Below are 26,970 nucleotides of genomic sequence, written 5' to 3'. Positions count from 1 at the left end.
CTGGTTATCTCAACAGCTCTGTGTTCAGTATTCACCGATATTCGAATTTCTACTTTCCAAATTGGGTAAAAACAAGTTAAATGTCCTCAAATACTGGACGCTCTTTACCATCATAGACCTCAAAGTTCAAGATGTTTGCCTCACACATGCAAAATGATGACAACTACAGTAATAAACAATTTATTTTCTTATTTGCCTATTTTTATCTCGTAAAATCAGTTACTTGTGTTGCATTGCACTACCTCGCACTACCTCTGGTGGGAAAGATGGTTCTTAGGTGTTTGATGCAGAGAATGTTGAGACAGTTGTAGGCTTGTATTGCTAATTAAATACTGAGTCCAGTATTTAACAAATTATACAGTTTTTTTTTCTTAATTGGAACTGGAGCATGTTTAGGATGCATGTGGCCTAACCCACATCCAAGTTCCAAGTTTTAAGATAAATAGATGTTTGGTAACATGCTGGAGGCACGTGTTTGACACCCATGCAAGGCATACTTACATGTCGGATTGTTTTGTCTAAATAAAATGTTAAGTTTTTGACATGACTGCACTCCAGAGGGTTTGCCTGATTGGCTTCACTTCATGAAGCTGTCAGGTTCAAATAAATCAAACCTAGTTTTTTTTTACGTTCTGATGCTTTTGTTGCTTTACCTTCAGGCATTAATGTCTAACAGAAATTCTAATGTAAGCTATTTTTATTAAATGACTCAATTTGTTTAGTATTTATTATCATTTCTAACAAATTTCTCCATATTTACTAACTATTTATTTCAAAGCAAAGGTAATAAAGAGCTGGATCAAAAAGAGAAATATGGCATTTGTGTACAGTTTTAAAAAATGAGAGGATTTTAATTACCGGTGTTTGCAAGGCAGCATAAAATTAAAAAAATGAATAAATAGATTTTAAAAAAGAGAAATAGAAGGTCAGTGAAAGGCCAGTCCATGCGCTGCCTATTCAGAAAAAATGTTGATGACCCTTGTTTTAAAGGACAAGTGATAGATGTAGAATCCACCAAAGCAAAGCTGTAAATCCATGAAAAAGGGATTGAATATCAGGTTTTAACATAATTTAACTAAAAGGTTAGCATTATGCAGAGAAAAATGTTAAAATTGGATTTAAACATCAGAAAAGTGGTGAAAGTGGTTGCAAAAAAGATGTTTCTGTCACTTTGCATGGGAGGAATTATAATGTATGTATTTGTATTTAAGAGAAACACACGCGATTTTACACTGGATGATTGGATTTTCACCCTCTGGTGTCTTCAGAATAATCTGTGCTTTGCAAAAGCTGCCTGATGTCTTCCTCTCATCCTTTTCTTCACAGGGCCGGATCCACGTGGAGGACGGAGTCTTGTCCGTGTCGGTGCTGACACTATCTGATGCTGGCATGTACCAGTGTGTGGCTGAGAATAAACACGGCATCATATATTTTGCTGCTGAACTAATGGTTTTAGGTAGGATGGCATTTATCTCTTAAATCCCCAAATCATTGTTACCAAAGATTCTAAAGGTCATCATACTGTCTTTCTTAAAGGTTGCCGGGATTAACAGATAAAGGGGTCAGTGAAAAGGATTTGGTCGGGTCAAACACATTTGAATTAATCTTTCTGTTTGCGTCATTCGCTACTTTCATGTGATAAATACACAGCTGGATCTTTAGTATTTTTTCAGCTGACTTGTTTAGAAGCTAGTTTTATTTTCAGACTGGATTTTTTTTATTCATTATAAGAAGCTTTTACTCAAATGAGCTTACATCTAAAAATAAATGAAGTTTAGAAAAAAACATCTCTTACTTTGTTTTCCTATAAGTCCCATTGTGTTTTTTCCAAAACATCTTGTCTCAGTCACTTTACCGTTGAATGATTTTTACAGATTGAATTACAGCTTACTGCAAATGCCTTGTGAGAATTGCTGCAGTCTTGTACTAAAGACAGTTTACTGTTTCCCATCAGCTTCTCCTCCAGACTTCACAGGAAACGTCCTCAGAGCTTTACTCAAAGCCAAGGCAGGAACTACAGTCACTTTGGACTGTAAACCTAAAGCTTATCCCACAGCCAGTATTTTATGGAAGAAAGGAAACCTGCCTATTCACACCAACGACAGGTAATCACACAAACAGCGTGGCATTCTCCAGTGTGACTCTAATTCAAACAAAACTAAAATTTTCTCTTCCTCTTCTGTAGCTTTGGTCTAATCAATATCAACTTCACACATACATAAACTTTGGTAGCACTTTACAATAAGGGTCACTTTATTAACATTACTTAGTGCATAATTAAACATCAATAAACTATTAAACCTTAAGGACACTATAGTTAACAATAAAGGTCACACTATTACCGGGACTCTTTGTTCATCAATGCCCAATAATGCACCAAGTGTTGTTAGTAAAGGGACCCTTAGTTTATTAATGTGTTTTAATGCTTAATAATGAATTAATTAATGTTAATAAAGGTGTCATTTGTTCATTAATGTGTTTTAATGATTAATAATTCACTAAGTAATGTTATTAAGGGGACCCTTTGCTTATTAATGCTTAATGTTTGAAAAGGGACCCTTTGTTTATTATTGCTTAATGATACACTATATAATTTAATTAAGGGACCATTTGTTTATTTGTGCTTAATAATGCACTAGGTAATGTTAATAAAGGGACCTTTTGTTTATTAATGCTTAATAATGCACTAAATAATGTTAATAAAATGACCCTTTGTTTATTAATTCTTAATAATGTACTAAGTAATGTTAATAAAGGGACCCTTTGTTTATTAACACTTAACAATTCACTAAATAACATTCATAAAGGAACCCCTTTGTTTATTAATATTTAATAATGCACTAAGTAACAGTAATAAAGGGTCCCTATATTTATTTATGCTTAATGTCCTAAGTAATGTTAATAAAGGGACCCTTTGTTCATTAACACTTAACAATTCACTAAATAACATTCATAAAGGAACCCCTTTGTTTATTAATATTTAATAATGCACTAAGTAACAGTAATAAAGGGTCCCTATATTTATTTATGCTTAATGTCCTAAGTAATGTTAATAAAGGGACCCTTTGTTTATTAATGTTTAATAATTCACTAAGTAATGTTAATAAATGGACCCTTATTGTAAAGTGTTACCCTAACTTCTCATCTAAATGGTGTCTATAGCAACACAAAACTTTAATAAAAAAAAATGAAATACGGGTTTGATTAAAAGAGTCTTTCTCGTTGCTGTTTCTGTTTGGCCGCTCCTACAGGATCACACTTTCCCCAGATGGAACTCTGAGGCTTGCAAATTTGAGCAAATCGGATGCAGGCAGCTACACATGCTTTGCTAGGAATAGATTTGGAATGTCAAGTACAACTGGACGGCTCCTGGTTACAGGTGAGCGCTGCAATTACCGTTCTTTGCTCTCTACTTAGTAAGCAGAATCTACCGCTCAGCGTGGATCAACAGGAGACAGAGCTGCTGCGTTTGGGTCAATAAATGACAGGTTTTGTAGAATTCATTCTGAAAAGTACTTTCTGCACAATTAAAGTACAAACACTGTGTTTGTGTTAAAATAAGGATCACACTTTTTGCAACTTGAAAGAAAAAGAAAAGAAAAAAGCTCTGGTCTTTCAATTGTTTTGTCCAGCTTCATTTTTGCAGCTGCTGCAATAATCTGCTCGAAACGTGGTTGACAAAGTACTTGAACACTGTTTTCCTCACAGCAGCTGAAACAACCAATTTACTGCAGCAAATGAAAGTGCCTTGAGTGGAAGCAATGAAAACATTAAAGAGGTGGTGTCACAGATGCTGTTATTGTTGAGCGTGAGATTTTTTCCCTGCTGGAGTGGCAGCTGAGTGTCCTCTGAGCTTCTTATTGGTTTTGTTAATGTGCTGAGTAATATTGTTTCCTGTTTTGATTGCCATGGCCAGTTATTTTTTTTAAATTACTCTAGAATTCTCCACAGCAATAAAGCAGTCAATGACACACAGCCCCAACCGAGACATTAATTCTCAGTAGCTTAAGAACCGGGTGTTTTCCCCTTCTTACCTCTTGACATTCATAGTAAGGTGAAATAAGTCTTATACCGTTGTGTTTCTTCTCTATTCGATTCCTGCAGATTCATTATCTTGACTTTTGAAGCACAGAGGGGCTTCTCTAAATGATTGCTTTAGTAGACTTCAAAGCTGTGCTTCTCATTTTGGTACCACATCCACTGAGGAGCCTATTATGTGAGGTTTTATCTGATCAGCAGTGCATCGCAATTCCTATCAGGATTTCAGAAGATTATACGAGCTGTGTCATCCTATTACTCCTCTTAGTGATGGCAGGCTGCATGTAATCACACAAAATTTGATGGAGGCTTTCATGAGACGTTTCCTTTATGAAGACAACAGCCACTGTTTTACAGAGCTTGTTCTCGTGTTCCAGTAAGTGTTGTCTTACTGCTCCAATTCCAGCTAAATCAACAATGAAACGATGTCTCCGTTTGTTAAATGTAAGAGATTTTTTTTTCTTGTGACAGATCCAACCAGAATCATCCAGGGCCCAGTGGACATGGAGATCATCGTAGGCGAGAGTATTGTGTTACCCTGCCAGGTCTCCAGTGACCCCGTCCTTGATGTTTCTTTTTCTTGGGCCTTCAATGGACATCTGATCACCAATGGAGACGGTCACTTTGAGCTGGTGGGCGGGGTGAGTGTCGCCTTTGTCTAGAGGGCAATGGCTCAGGCTTTTTCAGAGAGACATAGAAATACAGCAGCTTCATCTGAACACCAAATTTTGCACCGCATTCTGAAAAGTTTAATTATCAAGTTTTTTTTTTCCCTCAGTAAGAAAATCAAACATTATTCAAACATGTAATGTACATAGTTTTTAAACAAAGAAAAGTTATTGTGGAATTTGGCCTAGGATAGCATGATGGCCAACACTGTGTTTAGCAGAGTCATCTAAACATTTCAGACAACAAACAAGGTCCTGATCTGGAACAGGGGTGTCTTTTCCTGCAACAGGAATGTAATTTTTCTTCTTTAGTTTCCTTTGAAAAAGGCAAAAGGTATGTTGTGGTGTTTTTTTCCCCATTTCTACTCCTCAAAATAGGTCTAAAACAGACATTTTAAGAATCATTTGAACATAAAATGAGACAAAATTAATCATCCATTGAACTGGAGAACACACAAAATCACCCAGGAGGCCCCCGGGTCACACATTTGTTGATCTAGGCGTTACCTCAGATATTTTAGCAAATACTTTTTTTGCTTTTATGAAAGTCTCTCACTTACATTATTCAAACAAACCAAAAATGCAGAAATGTCCTCATCATCCCACTGCATTGTGAGATTATCCACATTAATTACATGTAGAAGGAGCCTCAGAAGCATCACAAAATCCTTTAAAAACTTGTATTAAAAAATACTCACAACTTCTTATCAGTAATTATCCATTTCAGCAAACAACTACAGTTCCGCTGTGACGAGAACAAATGTCAAGGGTTTGGCTGAGTTAGATGAAACAAACGCACCCAAAAATGGGGAAAACTGATCAGTTTATGATTTTTATGTTATTTTTTAATGTAGCATTTTCAAGGTTTGAAACTGCATTCATTTTCCTTTAGTAGGGCTTGAAACCACAAGTGAAAATACTCATAGCACAATATTGTTTACTTTTATGGAATGGAATATGCATGTTTAAATCATCATTGATGTAAGATGGTGGAAATTCCTGAAAAATCACCAAGAAAGTGCTTGAAAAATGCTTATATTAGATTTTGATTTAGTAAAGATTGTAAGGAGGGTACAAAAGGAGCAACGTTTTAAGTTGATCAAACATGCCTTAGCGTGGCTGGCCATTAAAACAAAACAGAAATCAGGCTATTAAATCAACCGACCCATCAATTAGTCAACCCTCAATCTTAGTCAGTCTTTTTTTTTAAACACGAGTGGACAGTTGGCACCTTCCAGCTTGCTTTAGTCCATTCCTGCCATTAGCAAAAACGGACAGCTTATGGTCCGACGTCAGTGTCTTGATGGATTCACTGCAGCTGCTGTGATTCTCTCTATTTTGTAGCTTCCTTTGAGGCATTAAAAAAGCTCCATCATGGTAAAGTTGGAATCTGTGGAAGGAAGTGCAAATGGATCAATGAAGGCCTTTGTGCCTCCAATTGTATTTTTGTGAATGGAAACAAGACAGTTCCCAACTTAAAATGCACTTCCCACATAAAAATCATTATGTAGGTAACGCACTAGTTGCTCGGGCACGGTGACAGGTTGAAATCTTTGTGAGTACTCTTCTTCTGTTCCAGCTCAGCTCAGCTCATCTGCCTTTTTTAATGCTTTGGCTCACTGTGAATTCTGCTGTGACACGGCCTGCTGCACAGCCTCACACAGCAGAAAGTGGATACACATTATTAGATGTGTCTTCTAAAGGAATCAAAGCATGGCAAATGCCCAAATGACAAAACACTTCCTCGCACCCTTCAGATTAGCTATTCTTCTTGTGTGTCTCTTTTTCTGACAACGTTCTTATCTGAAAAGAGACTTCGTACCCGGAAATACTGGAATGTCTCCGGTCCAAAGAGATTATCAACTTAACTTTGCTCCTACAGGGACTTTAATTTCCATAATTAAACCACATAGGCTCTTCTGCTGCATTTTCCTGCCAATGCCAGTAGAACGATTTCACCACTAATTTACCATCCTGTGCTTATGGGTGTCTGTTCAGAAGAGAATGCAGAGGGCCTCTTTTTCTCTCTACAACTAAATAAAAACTGCCTGAATTGCCTTTTTTATGTAGGTCTTTGCTACATGTCTTAAAGGTCAAGAGATGACCTCTTCAAAAAACAGGTGGAAAAGCTTTTTAGAAACAAAAACAAAGAAACAGCAGCAAGCAATGTTCCCTTTTTCTTCCTGCACTTGTTGAGCCGCTGCTTTTGACCTGAATTATTCATATACTTTGTTCAAAATAACCTCAGAATGTGCAAACGGTCTTGGAACCGCTATTTACTGCACCTTATGTATGCTTCAGTGCGTTCTTTAATAAGCTGTCACAGGGTCTGTTATCTTTCATGCTACATAAAACCATCTCTCCTTCTTAGCAGAGAACAGCAGGAGATCTGATGATCAGGAACATTCAGCTTTACCATGCCGGCAAATATATCTGCGTGGTGGACACTGACGTGGAGAGCCTGTCAGCCGTGGCTGTATTGATTGTAAAAGGTAAGAACCCCCCCACCCCCACCCCCCGCTTGGCACTCACTAATTAAAACAAGGCTTGCAGCCGGGGTTTTAAAATTGGTTCTTTTTTAAAAAAGGAGAAAATAAAAGTCTTGTCTTTACTGCAAAGTGGGTGATAGATGCTGCTTGAGTAGAAGAGATATTTGTTGCCTTTAAGGACCACCAAACACAAAACTGTTCTGGAAATCATTGGGATCTGCTTATTTTAGCACCTGTTTAATTCCAGTAACGTTGGTTTCATTACATCTGACGGGGACTGCTTCTGTTTCTTTCATATTTCATTAGAGGATGTTTGTGGGAGTCAGATCTTGACAAACCATGTTAAAATTCTAGCAGTAGTAAGCATGAATTTTTCAGGAGGGGGTTATTTTTTCTCTGTTTTCTTTTAATGACCAATTTTCAATATCTTCCTATGTACTTGACAGCGGAACGTGTCGACGCTTGTCAGTGTGCTCATGCAGCATGCATTGCTCCGGAGTGGCCCAGTTGTTGGCAGAACAAAATAAGTTTTGTTACGTCCTCCGAGGGGCAGCAGCGACGTTTCAGAGGAGGGCTGCTTGTGGCTTAGATCAATACGCCAAACAGCCCAGCAAATTGACACTACGCAAATATGCTAAATGTCAGATGAGCTGAGGGATGATTTCTGCGTGGAGATTTGAAAAGGTTGGATCCATATCTTTATCTCGTATGGATACCCACCAGTGATTCTGCGTGGCGTGTTCAAGATAGTCTAAGCAAATTGCTGTAATGAGCTCAGAGGGCTGATAGGAAATAATGCTGTGTTGGTTTTCAAGTAGCAATAACATGGCAGGGAAAATGGATTGGCCTAGAACTGACTGGAGACAAACTTGACTGTGACTCAGACTGTGCATTATTTACTCTTCCTGCTCACGGCAGCTGTCACGGATGTCTCATAGTTTGGATCGAATGGTTTAAAAAAACCATGAGGCTGGATAGAGAAACAGCCGTGGAGACAAAAACTTATTTTTGTGATCACTGCAGACCTTTTAAAGAGACACTATGCAACTTTTTTATATTTTTTTATCATTTTCTTGAGCCAGTATGTACTAAATGGACCCTTTACAGGGCTAACTTGTTAACTGCCAGCTGTTTCCTGATCAGAAAAGCCCTTTGATGTCAGCGTTTTACAGTGTTTTCACTGTTTTTTAAGAGTCACAGAACGTTGCACTCTAGGATGATGTCAACACCAAATCGACCAAAACAAAGTGGAGACTCACCTCTTGCATCAGGAAGAATCTGCCCGTTTCGAGCGTTATCCGTTCTTTCATAATCTGTTGCCACATTGTGATCGGCAGAAGCTTTCACGATTCGTTGCCTCACTTTTTTTACAGCAGCGGCCCAAAACGATCTCCTAACACATGGATTTTGTGCTTCCTGATCACGTGACATGTGACGTACGCCGATGAAGATCGGCTTTAGAGCTGCATGTTTGTTCTCACGGTGCGGGGGCTCGTTCCGACGCCCACACAGTAAAAAAAAAATGCAAATGACGATTTTAGTCATCAATGGCAGTTAATGAGTTAATGAAAGGCCACACAGCCCCCATCGCCCCCTACAGCCAGAATAGTCCACTTGCAACTTCAGAGCTGCCGGTTCGGTCTGCTCCAGGTATGGAGCTGACATACCTCGCGCTACAGTCTGCTTCCAGCATGTTTCCTGCATGTTTTAGATCATGAGCACAGCTGATTTGTTTAATTAGATATGAATCGCTCTTATAGACACTAATGAAGGGAGGGGAGACATTTCAGCTGTTAGAGTAAAGTGTTAAACAACGAGGAGAAAAGATGTGCTTTTGGTTCTACTAAATGGACACTAGGGGGCGCTAAAATGAGCAAAAACTGCCTATTCTCCCTTTAACAAAATGCCAGAAGTTGCATGCATATGTATGGCATGTATGTGTTTTCGTGGCCCCATGTCCTCATTCTGGGCCATAGCCAGTTACTAAAGTTATTCTTCACATAAATCGTAATGCTAATTAAGAATTTAATTATTAATTTAATTAATTATTATTTATTAATTAAATTATTTAATTAAACTTACAGTGAGGAACTTTTTGGAGTCACCAACAGTGTGAGGGTTTTTAAATCATTCATTCTAGAGATTTGTAAAAAGGTACACATCTTCTCAACCTTGTTTCAGTTTTTTACATTTTAATCCTCTCCAAATCCATGTATTTGGGAAAACATTTGGGTTATACACCAAATAAATCATGACTTGGAAAAAATAAAATATCCATTGAATCTTGAAAATAATCTAACTTTTAAGACTTACAGACTTTCTGAATTTGACTTTCCTTGCAGCCACAGAAGAGTAATGTTAAAGCATGTTCAACGCAAAGCACCAATTTTGAGTTTTAATTTAGGAGACTGACCTAAAAAAGGCATAAAAATTGTAATAAATGCATTTCACTGTTAATGGCTCAGTCAAACCTTCCACTTGAGGTCAGACACGTCAGATGAAGACTCACTTTTGGTGTTCCCTCAGCATGTGAATTGGCTTATTTTTTAGATAATTAGCTTGTTTTAATGAGTTCCAATGTTCTAATATCTCCTGTTTTTAATTGTCTTAATGTATATTTAGTGGGCCTTTGCATGAATTTGGTCCGCCTCCTGGCTGATGAAAAGTGATTTATGAATAAAGTTGATGATGATTATGAAACATATTTACATAATCATACATACATAAGTTGCCATATATAGTATGCATAAGTTGATGGTTGAGATTCATTGTAGCCATTAATTATTAATTAACGGTCTAAACTACCCTCAGGTTGTGTTATTTTGGGTTGAGTCTTCCTACCTTTGCTATATCACGGGGGGGGGGGGGGAACTTGGATCAACTGAATGTCACATCAGTTTTAAACATGACAGTGACTTTGGAAGTCACACAGGGCCACGTCATAAGGTTGCTTTAGAGATGACGCTGTATGGTTCAAGTAGAGTTTAGTAGCCTGATTCAATCAGGATGTTTAAAATAAGACTTTATTGTTTTTGTATCAGGGCTGGCTAGAGGGTGAAATGCAACTATGTGACAGGGATGGATGGATGCTGTGATCGTCAAGCATTAAATGCTTTCTCTGTTATTTCATAAAATCAATAGAAACGATTCCACCAAGGTACAGAAGATCAATGAAAAAGCTCAGGGATGAGTTTTAAGACACACTGAAAATACTCGCTTAAAGGAACGCGGATGATCTGCAGAAAAATTACATTTTGCTCATCAGTGAGAATCATTTTTATGTTTTTCCATCTGACCCATGGACATAAGCTTTAACCAGACATAGGAATGGAACGCATTAAGCCCGGTTCACATGGCAGGATAATCATACAGATTTTCAACTAGCCCCGCCCCTTCGGACAACCTTGAGGTTGCGCATGATTACCTTGTCAGCTCTAAAGATAATTTTATCAGATAATTGTACCTTTTGTGGTGTGTTACGAATCATCTGGTCCACTTGGAAGGACATCGGAATCACTCCAAACATAAATTTCTCGGTCTGATTTTGAGGACAAAAGGACTTGCTGCCTGGTGAATGTGATGTTTAGCCAATCAGAAAGGGAGGTGGCCAAGCATGCAACACAATCCTCCTCCGCCATGTTTGTTTACTAAAAAGTTACGTTTTATCTCACGAGGTTTCCCATCTTAGCGGGAAATATCCGTAAGTGAATGCAGTGTAGTATGTAGCATTGGCCGAGTCGCTGCACGCCACACGCTGTATTACCAGAACTGGTTGTCATCATAGCCAACTATTTAAAAATCCTGCCATGTTAACCGGGTTTAAGACGAAGCCGTAATAAACCAAGCACACTCTAGTGGCCGGCAGCAGTATGAGTTTTAATTCCTGCACTTTTCATGTAAACATTTAGTCAATAAATTGATGCCATCAGTTACTGAAGCAAAATGATTTTGCTCAACATGTCTGTCTACAGACACGCTTCACTGGAGCCTCAACAGATCTATCATTGACCTGCGCAGTATTGTGTTATGTCAAGCGCTCTTATCAGTTTTGTGGGCCAATCACAGCGCTGTATAGGTTTTATGGGCAGGATGATGCGACAGAGCGGAAGATGGTGACAGCTTGTTTGAAATGGCTTTTACATCAACTTTAGACCATTTAGGCTTGTGCTTTTCTTCAGTCAAGAGCAGATAGAGGTACTCAAAGAGCAAGTCACCCCCTACAAGAGTCTTACTCTACTCCCACTTCCTGTTTGAAAAATGAAGCAAATGCTGTTGCCTGGCAGACCGAGAGGGCATAGCCGCTAACACACACACACACACACACACACACACACACACACACACACACACACACACACACAGGCTCACAACGACATTGTGACATCATAATGTAACATCATAGTGTACCTCTTAGCCTATAGCGATGGCAGATTTAAATTCAAATGCAGTGTAGAGTTTTTACCTGAAGAGGGCGCAACACTGACAGTTTTAGACAGAATATTTAAATTTGAACTAGCTGCACTAAAGTGCTGAATAATTGACTACACTTGTCAATAATTGGGGTGACTTGCTCTTTAAGCCCTTTATTTAGAAAAAGGATGTATTTGCAGCTTCTTCTACCATTTAATGCAAATTGCCTCATTGCCGACATCCATAATGCTAAATTTGAATGACAACCGTACAATCCACCCCATGACTGAGCTCTATAAAAAGATTGTTTTCTTTCTTTATCATTATGACCAAATTATATATTCACATATGTTGGATGGCTTGCCAAGTTATTAAACATATGCAGCATTTTTCTGATTAAAAAATTACACCTAAAATGATTTTACTCCTGGTGTGGATTTCTCTAGATTCCTTTTGCTAATAGAATAAGCATTAAATAATTTATTGGATTTATTTTCCAAAAATAAACTGGAAACTTGCACTCCTTTTAAATGTTATATTAATTTGATATAATAAAGTGATTTTCTGTCCCGTTTTGGTCTTGACCTCTCACCACACCGAAGGTCATTGATGATTGCTTTTGACACAGAGACACTCGTGATGATCAGTGTGGTCTTTGTTTTTAACAATTTGCAGCAGTTAATGCTTTTGTTGCCTCTCCATGGGGGACCTCGCCAACACTCCTCTAGACAGTGATTGTGGTTATTCAGAAGGTCACATGGTAAAGACATCGCGGTCAATAAAATCCAATCCACTTGTTGAGCAATCATGATCATTATTCCAACAAACAACAACACAGTAGTCCTGTTTTAGTTCTTATTTTGCTGCTGACAACTTGATATAAATTCAGCTGAGAGCTAAATTATTCCTGTTGGTCTGAGCCAAGCTGCAAATCAAAGTGATGGTCACACATCTGTCTGCGTTAGCGGGAGATTATTTGAAACAACTGCAGCTCCTGGCGTCCTGGCTTTAGCCAATGAAACATAATTAAGAGGATAAGAAATTGATCCTTGATTGTGTCCCCCATTAATGTGTATTAATGAGGCCAGTGTATTAAAGGTTTTTCTTATCAAGAGTCACTAATGAGTTTTAAAGCGATCAATATCACTAAAGCCGGTGCTTTAAGGGCAAACATATGAAGGCAGTAAGTTCAAGACTTCTCCAAACTCCTAAAACTTATAGCACATGAAACGTGAACTATAAACACTGACATTGTTGTTACTCCGGAGCATTGATTGTTTATTAGAGGTGCCGTTTAATCGTCAGAGTATTTACTTTCAAACTGGAAACTATTCCTGCGAGCAGAGCTAAGGGCTGTTGTTATGCTGCAGTCTGTCTCATCGTTCTCCAGTGGTCTGTTGTTTCTGATGAGCTCAACACCTTCATTAAAACAAGAAGCCAAAGTAAAACATCACACTGCCTACTTGGTGGGATAATTCAAATAAATGATAAAACTTTGTCTCCTCGGGGCTTCGAGGTGCTTCGTCGTCTTTTACCTTTTAATTTGACTCGGTGCAAGTCTGCTGTTCGATCGATCCGTTACAGCAAGGAGCATGAAAGCAGGGATTACACGTTGGGTGAAAACTGGCAGATAAATCCTGAATTAACTTTTAATTCCTTGTGAAGGGTGGGCTTCAAATGTTGCTGTTGTTTAAATGTTTTTCCTGCCAAAGCAGGAAAATGCTGCGTACTTTTGGGTGTTTTGTGATTTACTGTGTGCGACTTGCGTTTTTTTTTTCCTTCCAGTTTTCGCGAGCATCCTCTGTGTCTCTGCATGTGCAAATACCTCACAGTGTTTGTTCCTGTTATTGAGCCAGGCCCCCCCAGCCCTCCAGACTCAGTGACGGTGGAGGAGGTGACAGACAGCACAGCCCAGCTGGCGTGGAGCCCCGGCAGAGACAACGGAAGCCCCATCTCCAACTACCTCATCCAGACACGGACTCTTTTCACTGTGGGCTGGCAGAGGGTTAACGCAGGTACTTGGTGCTTGAAGTTACTTCATTTCCCTCTCCGAACACAGGTCATTTTATTCAGATGATTCAAATATCCCAGCTGGAGAAGTCTGGCTCTCTCACTCCCAGGCTGGCTGAGCAGGTCGGTGGGGTCAGCTGCAGAGCACTAACTTAAAAGATGATTTTGTTCAGAGTCTACCTCATGAGGAAAACAGGTTATTGCTGGTTCTTTTGTTTTATTTCATTAATTTAAAACATTTAACAACCATTTTCATGCATGTGTTCACTCTCCTCAAATCTGAATGATTTTATTCACTGTTTTAGAAAAGGAAAACTTATTTTAAAACAAAAACACTCCTAATGAAGCTATTTCACACTTTCACTACTAAAACGAGGTGCTCAGTGTGTGAGCAGTAGTTTGGGCACCTTTTACGGTTCTGAAGGCACAATTAGTGCTGAGTAAACAGGTTTTGTAGCAACATATGGAGCCACCAAGATAATGATCTTGATTATTTCTGCAGGACACACCCTGCATAAAGAAAGATCGGGACTGCAGTAAAAATTATTCATGCGATGAATGATGAAACAAAAAATAAACGAGGCCCCAGACTGCTTAGCAGCTGATGAATTTAGGGAATATTTTGATTTCATAACTGCAGTTGTTAGGTTCACCTCACTAGACGGTATGTCTTAAATAATCATTAAAAAAATTGCAGTAATTTTGCTGTCAAATCAGATAATTTTTTTGTAAAGTATTATCTTTCATAATTAAACTCACGCATTTTACCAAGTTTTGCGAACTGGACTTCTACTTGTCCCCCTGATTAAAAGATCAAATTTGATCTATTTCTCAAAGGAAAATACAAAAAGGCATCAAAAATATTAAAGTGACAATGTGTAGTTTATACCATTAATCTCTGGAACTATCCATCAAAATGATGTTGCAAATGAATTAAAAGATGCTTAGCTGTTGAAAAATATTGGCGGTTTTAAGACAAATAACCCTAAAAATGTGTTCTAAAATACATGAAGTGTCTGGGCGACACCATATTGGATGCCATGTTTCCCTCTGCGGAAGGCCGTGAGGACAAAACACATTTACTGATTTGTCACAAATGGTTACAAAACTTTCACCATTAATAAACATTGTTGTTTTACACATTAACCTATTCACTGGTTGCCAGCGATGAAAGAGAATCTGATGTTCTTGTTATTTTGCTGGAAGTTGGGCTCCCAGGGATTTTGACCCTAATGGCCAGCTGCAAGGTCTTACTCAAACACAGAAGGAATGCTTGCTTGCAGACATTTAGGCAAGTACCGCCCCCTATTGCCTGGGAAAATATATACTGTCACTTTAAAGGGAAACTAGGCAGTTTTGCTTGCATTTAGCACCCCCTAGTGTCCGTTATTAAATCACTGTATGTAAACCAAAAATGAAACTTATCTCCTTGCTGTGCGTTTGTCTTTTTAAAACCTTAATCTAACAGCTGAAATGTCTGATCAGCCTTCATTAGTGCCTACAGGAGCTGTTCATCACTAAATCAAACAGATCAGCTGTGATCATGATCTAAAACATGCAGAAACGTGCTGGAAGCAGACTCCAGCTCCACCATGTCAGCTCCACTCTACTCTACAGCTCCCCCCGCCAGCAAGAACCAGACCACCACTCTGAAGTTGCAAGAGGGATATTCTGGCCACAGAGGGCGGTGGGAGTCTGAGTGACATTTCATTAACCCTATAAAAGTTCATTTTAGCACATACTGGCTGAAGAAAATGATTTTAAAACATGAAAAGGTTGCATAGTATCCCTTTAATAGTTTGCATTTATAATTGCAGATTATAATATAATATTGGTTAAATCAGAATTGTGTTTTCCTGAACTCTAATGAGCTCTTTGCTAATTCATTATTTTTTCTAGTTCCAGAGGTCATTGATGGGAGCACACTGACAGCCACCGTCGTAGACCTCAACGCCTGGGTCGAATACGAGTTCCGGGTCTTGGCCAAAAACAGCGTTGGAGTTGGAGAACCCAGCCCTGTGTCTGTTAAGACGAGGACAGAAGATGCAGGTAAAGTGAAGTTCATCTCCTCCTAGAATTTCATTTTACTCATGAAACCAAGCGTTTGTTCTGTAGTTCCAGATGCAGCGCCGGGTGATGTGGGTGGAGGAGGGGGAAGCCGATCAGAACTGGTCATAACATGGGAGGTAAATCATCAGTCATGCTCTAATCTCTTTTTTTCTTTTCTTTGTATCCTTGAGTAATGTGCTTCCTATTTCTGCCAAACGCTTGTTCTGCTGGACTTCTGGGCGTCATAAATTTGGAGCCATTTTAAGGCCGTTGCTGCAGTCGTTTTAATTTCTTTTAAAAAGTCTACAACCTGATAGTTAATTTCATTTATGAAGCTGGGATCACTGTCGAATTACTGCAGCTCAGTCAGGTCTGCCAGGCTGTCAGGAATACTCAACCTGTACGATTGCATCCAAGTCATTAAATGTGGGATTTATCTCAATTATTTCTCATTTAACTAAATGCAGAATAATATTTTTTTTTAAAGCAAATGTTCAGTAGCAAGTGCAGATATTGGTAAAATTGTTCATTACTATCAGGTGGGTCAGAAAGGTGACATTGTAAGTGGTGTCTGTGGTGGTTGTGAGCCCAGCGCTGGAGTGAATGTGAGTGGTCTGTATGTATTTTAATATCACTATAGTTTTGTGTTTCACTCTCAGCCTGTTCCTGAAGAACTGCAGAACGGTGAAAGCTTTGGTTACATCATAGCTTTCCGCGCGTTCGGAGAAGTCAGCTGGACTCATGTGGCCACCTCTGCCCCCGGCGCATCTCGGTACGTGTACCGCAACGAAAGCATCGCGCCCTTCTCTCCATTTCATGTCAAGGTTGGCACTTACAACAGCAAAGGGCAGGGTCCCTTCAGCCCTGTGGTGACCATCTACTCAGCGGAGACAGGTGAGGATGCGAGACGGGGCAACTTGACAGAGCTCTAAAGCCATTTCTCGTTTTTGAAAAGGACAAAGATTACCAGAGTGGTTTTAGTGCGTTTGTTGCAATAGGCTGTAGAAATCTGTTTTAAAGGTAGAAAAGGGTAGAAAACGTGGGACACAATTGCAAGACATTTTATGTAAGAGTAGGCAGTTTGTCTCTAAATATCAGCACTCTCTCTCTCTCTCTCTCTCTCTCTCTCTCTCTCTCTCTCTCTCTCTCTCTCTCTCTCTCTTGAATGGCTGCACCAAAGTAAAAACCAGTTGGCATTTAGATCTCTGCTTCCTCTCAGCGTGCTGAGTGTGTAGTGTAGTGTTTGTCTTTTCACCAGCTGCACCTTTTTTGTGATGATTAATCTCAGCAGAGATCAACATTTATAAATGTAAAAAAATGTAAGAAATTTGCTCTGCTTGTCTCTGCGCTGCCGCTCTACGGCGGAAGCGTTCAGCCTCGTTGTCGTCTGTTTTTCAGAGCCAAGCGGGATGCCGGCGGGAGTCTGGGCCAGAAGTGTCTCCGCCTCTGAGATCGAAGTGAATTGGCAGGCTCTCCCCATCACTCCTGAAAGGGTTCTGGGCTATGAGGTACTTTTTACTCACATAAATGGAAACAGATATCACACGCAACACAATTCAGAACGCTCGTCGTCACCTCTGTCGCACCTCAAAGCTGTCGCTTCTAAACTGTGTCGCCATGGAAATGGCCGCCTCATTTGGGCGACTGTTCTATTCGGAATTACACACTTCTTTGTATCAACATGACAGGAAAACATGTCAGATTTTTTTTTTCTTTGAGAAGAGAAAGGAAAATTGCCTGCGCAGAAGCTGTTCTGGTGTCTGTGTCATTTATGGAAAACACGGAGCTTTACGGTTGCAAGCTGTGTGTTAGAATACTAAGGAGTGCCGTCAAAGCTCCGCGGAAACTGTAAAAACCCCAATAACTCACATTAGTGCCTCAGGAACCAGTGTGATCATTTCTGTCATGTTCATGTCAAAGTATATGGAATAAAGAGGATTGAAAAGTAAATAAGTTCAGGATGAGTGTCGCCTAAGATCGTTTATATTCAGGCTTAGGTAACATTTATTACTTAAATTTATAACTTTGGTTGGCATTTGATCCGTAATAAACTATTCAAAAACATATTTTAATCAGTCAGATTTCAATTAGCAGAATGATTAATATTTCATACCAATTTGCATAATACGGATGTATTCTGGAGTTGAACAGTGAGACAATAAATCCATGCGTTGAGTGACAGGAAAGAAAAAAGCTTTATTGTTCATTTCTGTAATTGCTCATTTGTTTTGTTCGTTGAGCAGAAATGATTTACCGGTCCCTGCTTCTCTCCTTCGGGGATTTGCTGAATTTCTGCTTTTAAGTGTTGTCGGAAAAGTAAAATCAAACAAGAATAATGATCACATCAACATCGAGCTATATTCATTATTTTTGACGTTTTATGATATGATGAATTCATTTCAAAATGATTATTTATTTGTAATATGAATTAAAAACCTTTTATTTTGCTGTCGTTTTAATATAACTCATTTCTGGGGCTTCAAAGTGCAAAAGCTAATATCAGCTCAAGAACACTGACCTTTGGCAGAATAATTCAAAAGCAGCACATTTCTTTCACGCCGTCAGGAAGAGTTTCAAACGCTATGCTCATAAACACATTCTGCTCCAATCTCAGACAGCTGTTTCATTTATATGCTAAGTGACACGCTCTCTGTCTCAAAAAGGTGGTTTACTGGGAGGACGACACCAAGCCAGAGACCATGGGGAAGGTTAGAGTGCATTGGAACCACACCTCCGTCACGGTACACAGCTTGGCAGGAAACACGCAGTATTTTCTAACAGTCAGCGCCTTCAACACGGCGGGAACCGGTCCCTTCCTCCCGGCAATCAACGTCACCACCAAAAAACCACGTGAGATGGAATTTTCTTCACATCAAAGGGATATTTTGGTCATTTTAAAACGTTTCTGTGTAAAGGTTCTAAATAATTTGGTTAGATAGCTCCCTGAACAGCCTCTGTTAGAAGAAATAGAGTTTAGATACTTGAGGATTGACATTAGAGCCCTGCACTAGAGCCCCAGGCCCGGGGGCCGGCCCGGCCCAACGCGCCCAAGGGCCGGGCTTCGAGCCAACGACTGTGTAATTACCTCAGACACGGGCCGGGCCGGGCACCATTATTTTTAATGAAATTCATTAAAAAATCTGAAACACTTAAACGCAGCAGCACCTGCCTGCTTCTCACGCACTGTTAGCTCAGTGAAGGTGTGTGTGGTTTATAAATGCGCCTATATGAAGGAATTCTCAAACTGCCGATTGAAACATGTGCCCCTGTTCTAATATGCCATTTTATGTCCACTTTGATATGTCAGAAAGCATTCGTTTATTCTCACGAAAACGGCAGCATTCTATTTTTCTGTGAATAAATTCGCTCTGCAGTTAAAAAAAAATACTGCATTCAATGCTGGGTTTTTTCTAACTGGAGAGCACGTTTTTAGAGCGGCACATTAAATTTACAAACGCTATATTAATTGGGGGCGTTTATTTAATCTGCCGCTCTGAAAATGCGCTCTGCAGTTAGAAAATTTGAACGCTGCTTTTTTTTCTAATTGCACAAGAGAGCATTTTTAGAGCAGATTAAATTTACAAACGCATCCAATTAATATAGTGTTCATAAATTTAATCTGCCGCTTGAAAAATATGCTCTGTTAGAAAAAAAAGCTGCATTGAATGCTGTTTTTCTTTCTTTTCTTTCTTTTTTTTTTTTTTTTTTACTGCAGAACGCTTCTCACAGATAATTAGAATGCTGAGCATTCTATCACGCTAAAACATTATGTAAGGTTAAAAAAAAAGTCGGGCTCGGGTCGGGCCAGAGAATCCTGAAAACCTTTTCGGACCGGGTCGGGCCGGGGCTCCACCCCCTCGGGCCAGGCCGGACACGGGCTCAGATTTTAGGCCCGTGCAGGGCTCTAATTGACATGCCAACAGCTAGGCATGGCACAGCCAAAATAAATTATTTCCGTTCTCCCTAATTTTACAGTTGTTCTTGTAAAATGATTTTATAAACCTTTCAGCTGCCAAAATGTTCACATTATTCTGTCATTTCAGCAAACATATTTCAAGGGGAACTAGGCAGATTGGGCTTGCTTTTAGCACCCCCTATTTTCCGTTTGTAGAATCGAAAACAAAACCTATCTTCTTGCTGTGTTTTCATCTTTTAACACCTTAATCTAACAGCTAAAATGTCTGCCCAGCCTTTCTTAGTCTCTACAAGAGTGATTCATCACTAAATTAAACAAACCAGCTGTGTTCATGATCTAAAACATACAGGAAACGTGCTGGAAGGAGACTGTGGCGCCAGGTATCTGAACTCAATTTCCCAAAAGAGTGGCCCGCGAGTCTAAAGTTGCCAATGAAATATTCTGGCCACAGGAGGCGACAAGGGCTGGGTGGCCTTTCATTGACCCGTAGGGTCGTTTTAGCACATACTGCCTCAAGAAATTATTTAAAAATATGAAAAAGTTGCAAAGTATCCACATAAACACATTTTAAATATTGCTGAAATATCCCTTTAATTGATAGTCGAGAGAAAAATGTGAGTGCTTTGAATGAAATTATTTTTTTTATTATTGGATGTTCAAGAGACCACATAGACATGCAGAGGGATGCTAACAGAAAAGTCAGATTGTAAACTTGAAGCTGTCTTCTTTTATCATTCTTGGAAGTAATCAGATGTCCTAATTCCAAAGTGGACAGTAATTTGTTTTGATGCTGACACGTAGAAATAAACAGTTTTTGTGTCGTGCAGCGCCTGCCCAGCCACCGCTGAATGTTGAGTGGACCCTAATTGGCTCTCAGCTGTCTCTTTACTGGGAGCCTGTGGTGGCAATGGAATCGGAGTCAGAAGTCACAGGCTATCAAGTGAGTTTCTCCACGGTAGCATGTTTATTAATGTTCTGCAGTGGGCCGAGGCAGAGCTCGGGCTGTAAGAATACATATTTACATTGTTGTCGCCTCACTTGCTTCTCATCCTCATTCAGCTTTCATACTGGAGACAGAGACACAAAGAGGTAAACACATTCACAACAGCCAACTCAACAGCGGAGCTCAGCCTCGCCGAGAACGACGATGACTACATCATTCGTATTCAGACACTGAGCGAGGGAGGACTGGGTCCAGCCTCGGATCCCATTCAAATCCACAAGCTCAGTAAGTTTGGATTTCATCGAGTTGAAGTTGGTGAGGAAGTGCTGCAGGAGACCGTAGCAGAATGGGAGAGCCTGACATGAACCCCCATTTCTCATAGCCTCTGCTGCCTTTGTGTGCTTTTAGCTTTTTACTGACTTCTAGAAATGAAACCGCTCGACTCTTTTTAATTCTGACAGGAATAGTTTGTCCTCCGTTGACTCGACATTACTAATGTCCCTTGCCACCCTCATTGGGCTCGTTTGGGTTGACGTTTTGCTGAAAAGTGCAACACAATCCATCTCTGTCGCAGACTCCCTTTGTACTAGATGCTGTTCCTGTCCTGTGGGGCTCTTTTTTGGCTTTAAATGCTGCTTTGCATAGTTGAAGTTCTGCATTGATGCTCTGAAAACAGCAGCATGCTGGATTTTTTTTTTATTAAAAAAAAGTTTTATTTCTCTGAGTTTTTTCGGACACAAAGTGAAAGATGATGACAAAATGCATCAGCAGGCAAAATATAGGGTGGTGTTAACAGAAAGCGGCATCTTTAAAGTGGTTCAGAATCCTTCTGGGGTGTCATGTATATTTATGAATCCTGGTAAGAGACTTGGTGGATGTCATTTTACTGCTAGAATAAAATCTGCTGGTTTATTATGGCCCGTTGGAATATTTTCTAACTTTTGTTCTGTTTATGATGATAAATACCACTGATGCACCAGTGTGTCTAACTTACACTGTTGCCCCAAGTCAGACACGTTCGAAAATCCTTTTGCGTAGATCGAAACGTAAAGAAATTGACTATAAATTTTTAAGCTTATCACTTATATCAGTGATTCCAAACAGGGGGTACTTGTACCCTTATGGGTACGTGGAAACGTTAATATTTAATTTCTCAGTTGATGGGCACCATAAGCATTTGCTGTGGTCTGGTTAAAAACAACGGTCTGGGATCAATTATACTTAACGGATACCTAAATGTAGGAATACAGTAAATTATAGTATGTAGTTGATATGATATAAATGTAGGCAGAGATGCTGTCAAGCTGCGTCAACTCTGGACGCACGTTCCTCCTAAATGAATAATGAACTCCGCTTTTATGTGAAGCCTCGTTCAGACCGAGTGCACGATGGACGCAGGCCACTTTCGCAAAGATCAAAATTCATCAAGTCCAACCAGATCCGTTAAACTGGCCGTTGGGCAGATGCAGAGCTGCAGAAAGTTTATGCATGGAGTCTATTTTTGTTTTTGTCTCCGCATTAGGATGAAGAGATGGATTCCCTGTGTTGTAACTGCCTTCTGTGATTGTGTACATAACGTGTCTGTGTAACAGAAAAATTTTGTACCTGTAACTTTTGCTGCCTCTTGGCCAGGAATTCCTTGAAAATGAGGGTTTAAAGAACAAATAAATATATAAATAAAAATTGCCACGAAGTTAAAGAGTTCACGTTATCCAGAGATGTGGTTCAAAAAGGTTGGGAAACACTGATGTATATGATGCACATTTCCTTTTTTTAAGCATTTTGTTGCAAATATGTGGCTGATGGATGAGCTTTTGCAGTCTTCTTTCTGCTTTTGTCTATGCGGTGTTTATTCAGTTCAATTCAATTCAAAAATACTTTATTAATCCCAGAGGGAAATTAAAGTTTCAGTACACACAATTCTGAGATCAGACATACATACAGACACATGACGAGAATTGGTGACTGTGGTCATTCGCAATCCAAGTCGCGCTACCGTTATAGATCAAGAGGGTTTATATGAGGATAGAGTCAGGAGGAGGGGAAAAAAAGGCACTTCAGCGTTTCCCTCAACAGAGAGGGCAGCTTTGCTATGCAAAAAATCACCTCGGACAGAAATGCAGACAGACTTCAGACATTACACAACATAAGTGTCCACTAGGTGGGGAGGTAGGGTTTGGACTCTCATCACTTCAGTGCGTGCAGCCGCATGGCGCAGCGCTCGTCACCTCTGTTTGAACAGGGGAGGGAGATAATGGGTTAGAGGGTACATTGACTCCAAGATACGGTTCCACGGCCTTCACCGGCATAGCAGCATATTTGTGATGTGCATTTATGGTTAAATATACTCCTGTCATGCAGAACGTGCACAAGCATCCGTGCAACATTTCTGCAAAAAAAATTTGGAACAAAGTTCATCATTGTCCAAAATGCCGCTGCGAGGTTTTCAACAAACACAGGTCGACATAGCCATATTCCACTAGTCCTGAAACATCTTCACTGGCTCCCCATCACATTTCGTGTGTTTTAAGATATTGATGTTTGTTTTTAAAGCCCTACACAACCTAGCTCCTCCTTATCTGTCCGACCTGCTGACTCCCTATGTGTCAGGTTCGGTGGGCTGAGCTGGAGTGGTTATGAGACCCAGGCGCGGAGAGAATGGTGGATGGAGACTGATATGTGGCAGCGTGGGAAGTTCTCTTCCCGTATGGTTTGTAGAGTTAGTGTCTTAGGTCTTAGAATGGCTTGGCGTCTATCGTTAGATGATGACTGAGTGCCGGCTCCGCTGTGACAGGTCCTTAAATAGGCTCAGCGGGATGACGTCACCGGGAAGCGTCGGTGACAGGCATGCTGGGAACTGGAGTGCAGCACCAGCCCGGCCCGCAGAGGAGGTTAAGAGGAGGAGTTCATGACAGGACCCCCCCCCCCCCCCCCCCCCGCGAGGGACGGCTCCAGAAGGCCCAGGGCGACGAGACCAGAAATCAGCCAACAGGGAAGGATCCAGAAACGAGCGGGCAGGCTCCCAGCTACATTCCTCCGGACCGTAACCCTGCCAGTCCACCAAATACTGCCATCCACGGCCCCGGCGGCGGGCGTCCAGAATCTTGCGGACGGTGTAGACGGGGTCCCCATCGACATCTCGGGGCGTCGGCACCCGGGCCGGAGGCGGATGGAGAGGAGAAGACACCACCGGCTTGAGCTGTGAGACGTGGAATACCGGGTGCACCTTAAGAGTGGAAGGGAGGCGCGGCCGGTAAGCGACCGGACCGAGGACATCTCGGACTGGGAAGGGCCCCAAAAAGCGAGGCGACAGCTTCCTGGAACCAGCCGGAAACCAGAGGTTTGCGGTAGAGAGCCAAACCCGGTCACCAGGCTGGAACACAGGGCCGGGCCGGTGGCGGCGGCGGTGTTGTCGGGAGTACTCCGTATTAGCCCGGGTGATGGCGGCGCGAGCCCTGATCCAAGCGAGATGGCAGCGGCGGACCATATCCTGAGCCGCCGGAACCTCCACCTCCGGCACCTGATGGTCAAAAAGAGGGGGCTGGTATCCGTAGCAGGTCTCGAAGAGCGATAGACCCGTGGCGGAGGACGTCTGGAGGTTGTGAGAGAGCTCCGCCCATAGGAGGTAACGAGGCCAGGTGGACGGTTGAGACGAGGCGAAGCAGCGTAAGTAACGCCCAAGCTGCTGGTTTGCTCTCTCCGTCTGACCATTAGTCTGGGGATGATAGCCTGACGACAGACTGGCGGAAGCGCCCACCAACCGACAGAAAGCCTTCCAGAAACGTGAGATGAACTGAGGCCCTCTGTCAGACACCACGTCCTGGGGGAATCCGTGGAGCCTCACCACATGATCGAGGAGGAGCTCCGCCGTCTTCTTAGCCATGGGGAGCCCTGCCATAGCCACTAAATGCACAGCCTTCGAAAAGCGGTCGGTGATGGTGAGGATGGTGTCCAGGTGGTCGGCAACGGGAAGCCCCGTGACAAAGTCCACACCTATGTGCGACCACGGCCTTTTAGGCACAGGGAGCGGTTGCAATTCCCCGGCTCCAGGTTGGGTGGTGGACTTAGACCGGGCGCAAGTGTCACATGCAGCGGTGTATTCACGCACGTCCTTTCTCATAGAGGGCCACCACAGGGCCCGGCGGAGGAACTGGAAGGTACGAGCCTGGCCTTGGTGTCCCGCGAGCCGTGAACTATGCCCCCACCTCAAGGCCTCCTGTCGACACATGGCCGGAACGTAAAGGAGGTTAGGAGGCGTCTCGGGGGGCGCCGGGTCCGCCGGGAGAGCCGCCCGGATGGAGGCTTCCAGGGGCCATTGCAGGGCGGCCAAGAACCGTTCGGTCGGGAGGATGGACCTCGGTTCAGGAGGCCTTGGATCCTGGGTGTGTTGACGGGACAGGGCGTCCGCCTTGAGGTTCTTTGAGCCGGGGCGGTAGGCGATGTGAAAGTTATAAGGTTCGAAAAAGAGGGCCCACCGGGCCTGACGAGGGTTGAGTTGGCGAGCGGTCTGAATATGGATGAGGTTCTGATGATCAGTCCAGATTAGAAAAGGAGTGGGGGTACCCAGGAGCCACTGTCGCCACTCCTCCAGGGCCCACTTTATCACCAACAATTCCCGGTCCCCGACCCCATAGTTCTGCTGGGTAGGAGAGAACTTCCGGGAAAAGAATGCGCAGAGATGGAGTTTGGAGTCCTGGCCACGTTGTGACAGTACGGCTCCCGCGCCCGTCTCAGAGGCGTCCACCTCCACAACGAAAGGCCGGGTTAGGTCCGGGTGGAGGAGGATGGGCTCGCTTACAAAGCGGCGGACCAGCTCATGGAAGGCAGCAACAGCCTCCGGGGAGAGGCGGAAAGGGCGAGGCTGATTGGTTGTTTTCGTCAGGGAAGTTAATGGTGACGCCAGGGCGCTGAAGTTGCGGATAAACCGGCGGTAGAAGTTGCAGAACCCCAGGAAACTCTGCAACTGCTTCAGGGTCTTGGGTAGTGGCCACTGCGCGACCGCCTGAACCTTCTGTGGGTCCATGCGCAGGCCCTGGGAGGAGATGATGAATCCCAGAAACGAGGTGGACTCCTGGTGAAAAGCACACTTCTCCAGTTTACAGAATAAGTCGTGCTCCAGGAGGCGTGACAGAACGGCTCGAACATGCTGGGTGTGTTCCTCGGCCGTGCGGGAGTAGATGAGGATGTCGTCCAAATAAACAAAAACCCAACGACCCAGCATGTCACGGAGGACATCAGTGATGAAACGCTGGAAAACGGCAGGGCTGTTGCAGAGGCCGAAGGGCATGACCAGGTACTCATAATGTCCAGTGGGTGTAATGAAAGCGGTTTTCCACTCCTCTCCTTCCTTTATGCGGATGAGGTTGTATGCACTGCGGAGGTCCAGCTTGGTAAACAGTGTGGCTTGGGCAGTGGCGTCCAGAGCCGTGCTCATTAAGGGAAGAGGATGGCGGTCCCTGATGGTGATTTTATTCAATCCACGATAGTCTATACAGGGCCGGAGGTCACCTTCCTTCTTCTTCACAAAGAAGAACCCTGCCGCCCCAGGAGACGTGGAATGTCGGATAAACCCCTTCTGGAGAGCCTCATTGATGTAAGCGTCCATCGCCTGGGTCTCTGCCGGGGAGAGCGAGAACAGCCGACCCCGAGGCGGGGTGGTTCCGGGCTGAAGCCTGATCTCCAGATTGTAGGGGTGATGAGGAGGCAGCTTGGTGGTAGGCTCCTTTGCAAAGACCCGAGCCAGATCGTGGTATTGGGGTGGAAGGAGTGTTAAATCCACGTCCTTGGGTGGTGTCTCCCTAGGCTGTGATCCTGGAAGGAGTGTTAAATCCACATCCTTGGGTGGTGTCTCCCTAGGCTGTGATCCTGGAGACGGATGATGAAGGCGACAGTTAACACCCCATGCCATGACTTTACTGGTGGACCAGGAGATGTGAGGGTTGTGGAGGCGGAACTAGGAATGACCCAGAATGAGAGGAGTCGTAGGGGCGTGAATGACCAAGAAATGAAGGGTCTCTACGTGTTCTCCGATGGTCATCCGGAGGTTCTGGGTTCGGTGCGTGATCGGATATGGCATGAGAGGGCGCCCGTCCACTGAGGTGACGGGAACGGGATGATCGAGGAGGGTGAGTGGAATCTTGAGCCGGTTGACCAACCCCTGATCGATAAAGCTTTCTGCAGCTCCGGTGTCGAGGAGGGCCACCAGGGGGACCGGTCCTTGGCTCAGCTGGAAGGAGACCGAGAGGGTGGTGTGATGAGGAGCTGCATGAGTGGAAACTCCGAGTGAGGCAGCTCCTACACCGACCCGGAGGGACCGTTTCCCGGCCGTATGGGGCATGTTGCACGGGGATGACCCAGAGCCCCACAATAGGCGCATCGTCCCTCCTGAAAACGGCGCACCCGTTCCTCGGGGGGCAAATGACCCAGTTGCATGGGTTCCTCCATGGG

General features: G+C 42.5%; 1 protein-coding gene across 2 annotated transcripts in view; it reads left to right on the top strand.

The window, feature by feature from the left end:
- The window catches only part of cntn3a.2 (contactin 3a, tandem duplicate 2), a 61,028-nt gene that overhangs the window by 26,325 nt on the left and 7,733 nt on the right, over positions 1-26,970 (top strand). The window contains exons 10-22 of one of the 2 annotated variants that reach the window (XM_015967622.3): positions 1,327-1,456; positions 1,955-2,105; positions 3,252-3,379; positions 4,510-4,679; positions 7,078-7,198; positions 13,462-13,620; positions 15,515-15,664; positions 15,731-15,801; positions 16,324-16,558; positions 17,063-17,172; positions 18,328-18,514; positions 20,408-20,520; positions 20,640-20,808. In XM_015967622.3, coding sequence (XP_015823108.3) covers positions 1,327-1,456; positions 1,955-2,105; positions 3,252-3,379; positions 4,510-4,679; positions 7,078-7,198; positions 13,462-13,620; positions 15,515-15,664; positions 15,731-15,801; positions 16,324-16,558; positions 17,063-17,172; positions 18,328-18,514; positions 20,408-20,520; positions 20,640-20,808 — 1,894 coding nt within the window. The remainder of the gene's footprint in view (positions 1-1,326; positions 1,457-1,954; positions 2,106-3,251; positions 3,380-4,509; positions 4,680-7,077; positions 7,199-13,461; positions 13,621-15,514; positions 15,665-15,730; positions 15,802-16,323; positions 16,559-17,062; positions 17,173-18,327; positions 18,515-20,407; positions 20,521-20,639; positions 20,809-26,970) is intronic. The other variant, XM_015967623.3, reaches the window with a different exon arrangement.

The sequence above is a fragment of the Nothobranchius furzeri genome, chromosome 15 (genome assembly GCF_043380555.1).
Source record: "Nothobranchius furzeri strain GRZ-AD chromosome 15, NfurGRZ-RIMD1, whole genome shotgun sequence".
Taxonomy (NCBI): domain Eukaryota; kingdom Metazoa; phylum Chordata; class Actinopteri; order Cyprinodontiformes; family Nothobranchiidae; genus Nothobranchius; species Nothobranchius furzeri.
Note: the sequence above shows the minus strand (reverse complement) of the source record. Positions and strands in the feature narration are given on the sequence as shown.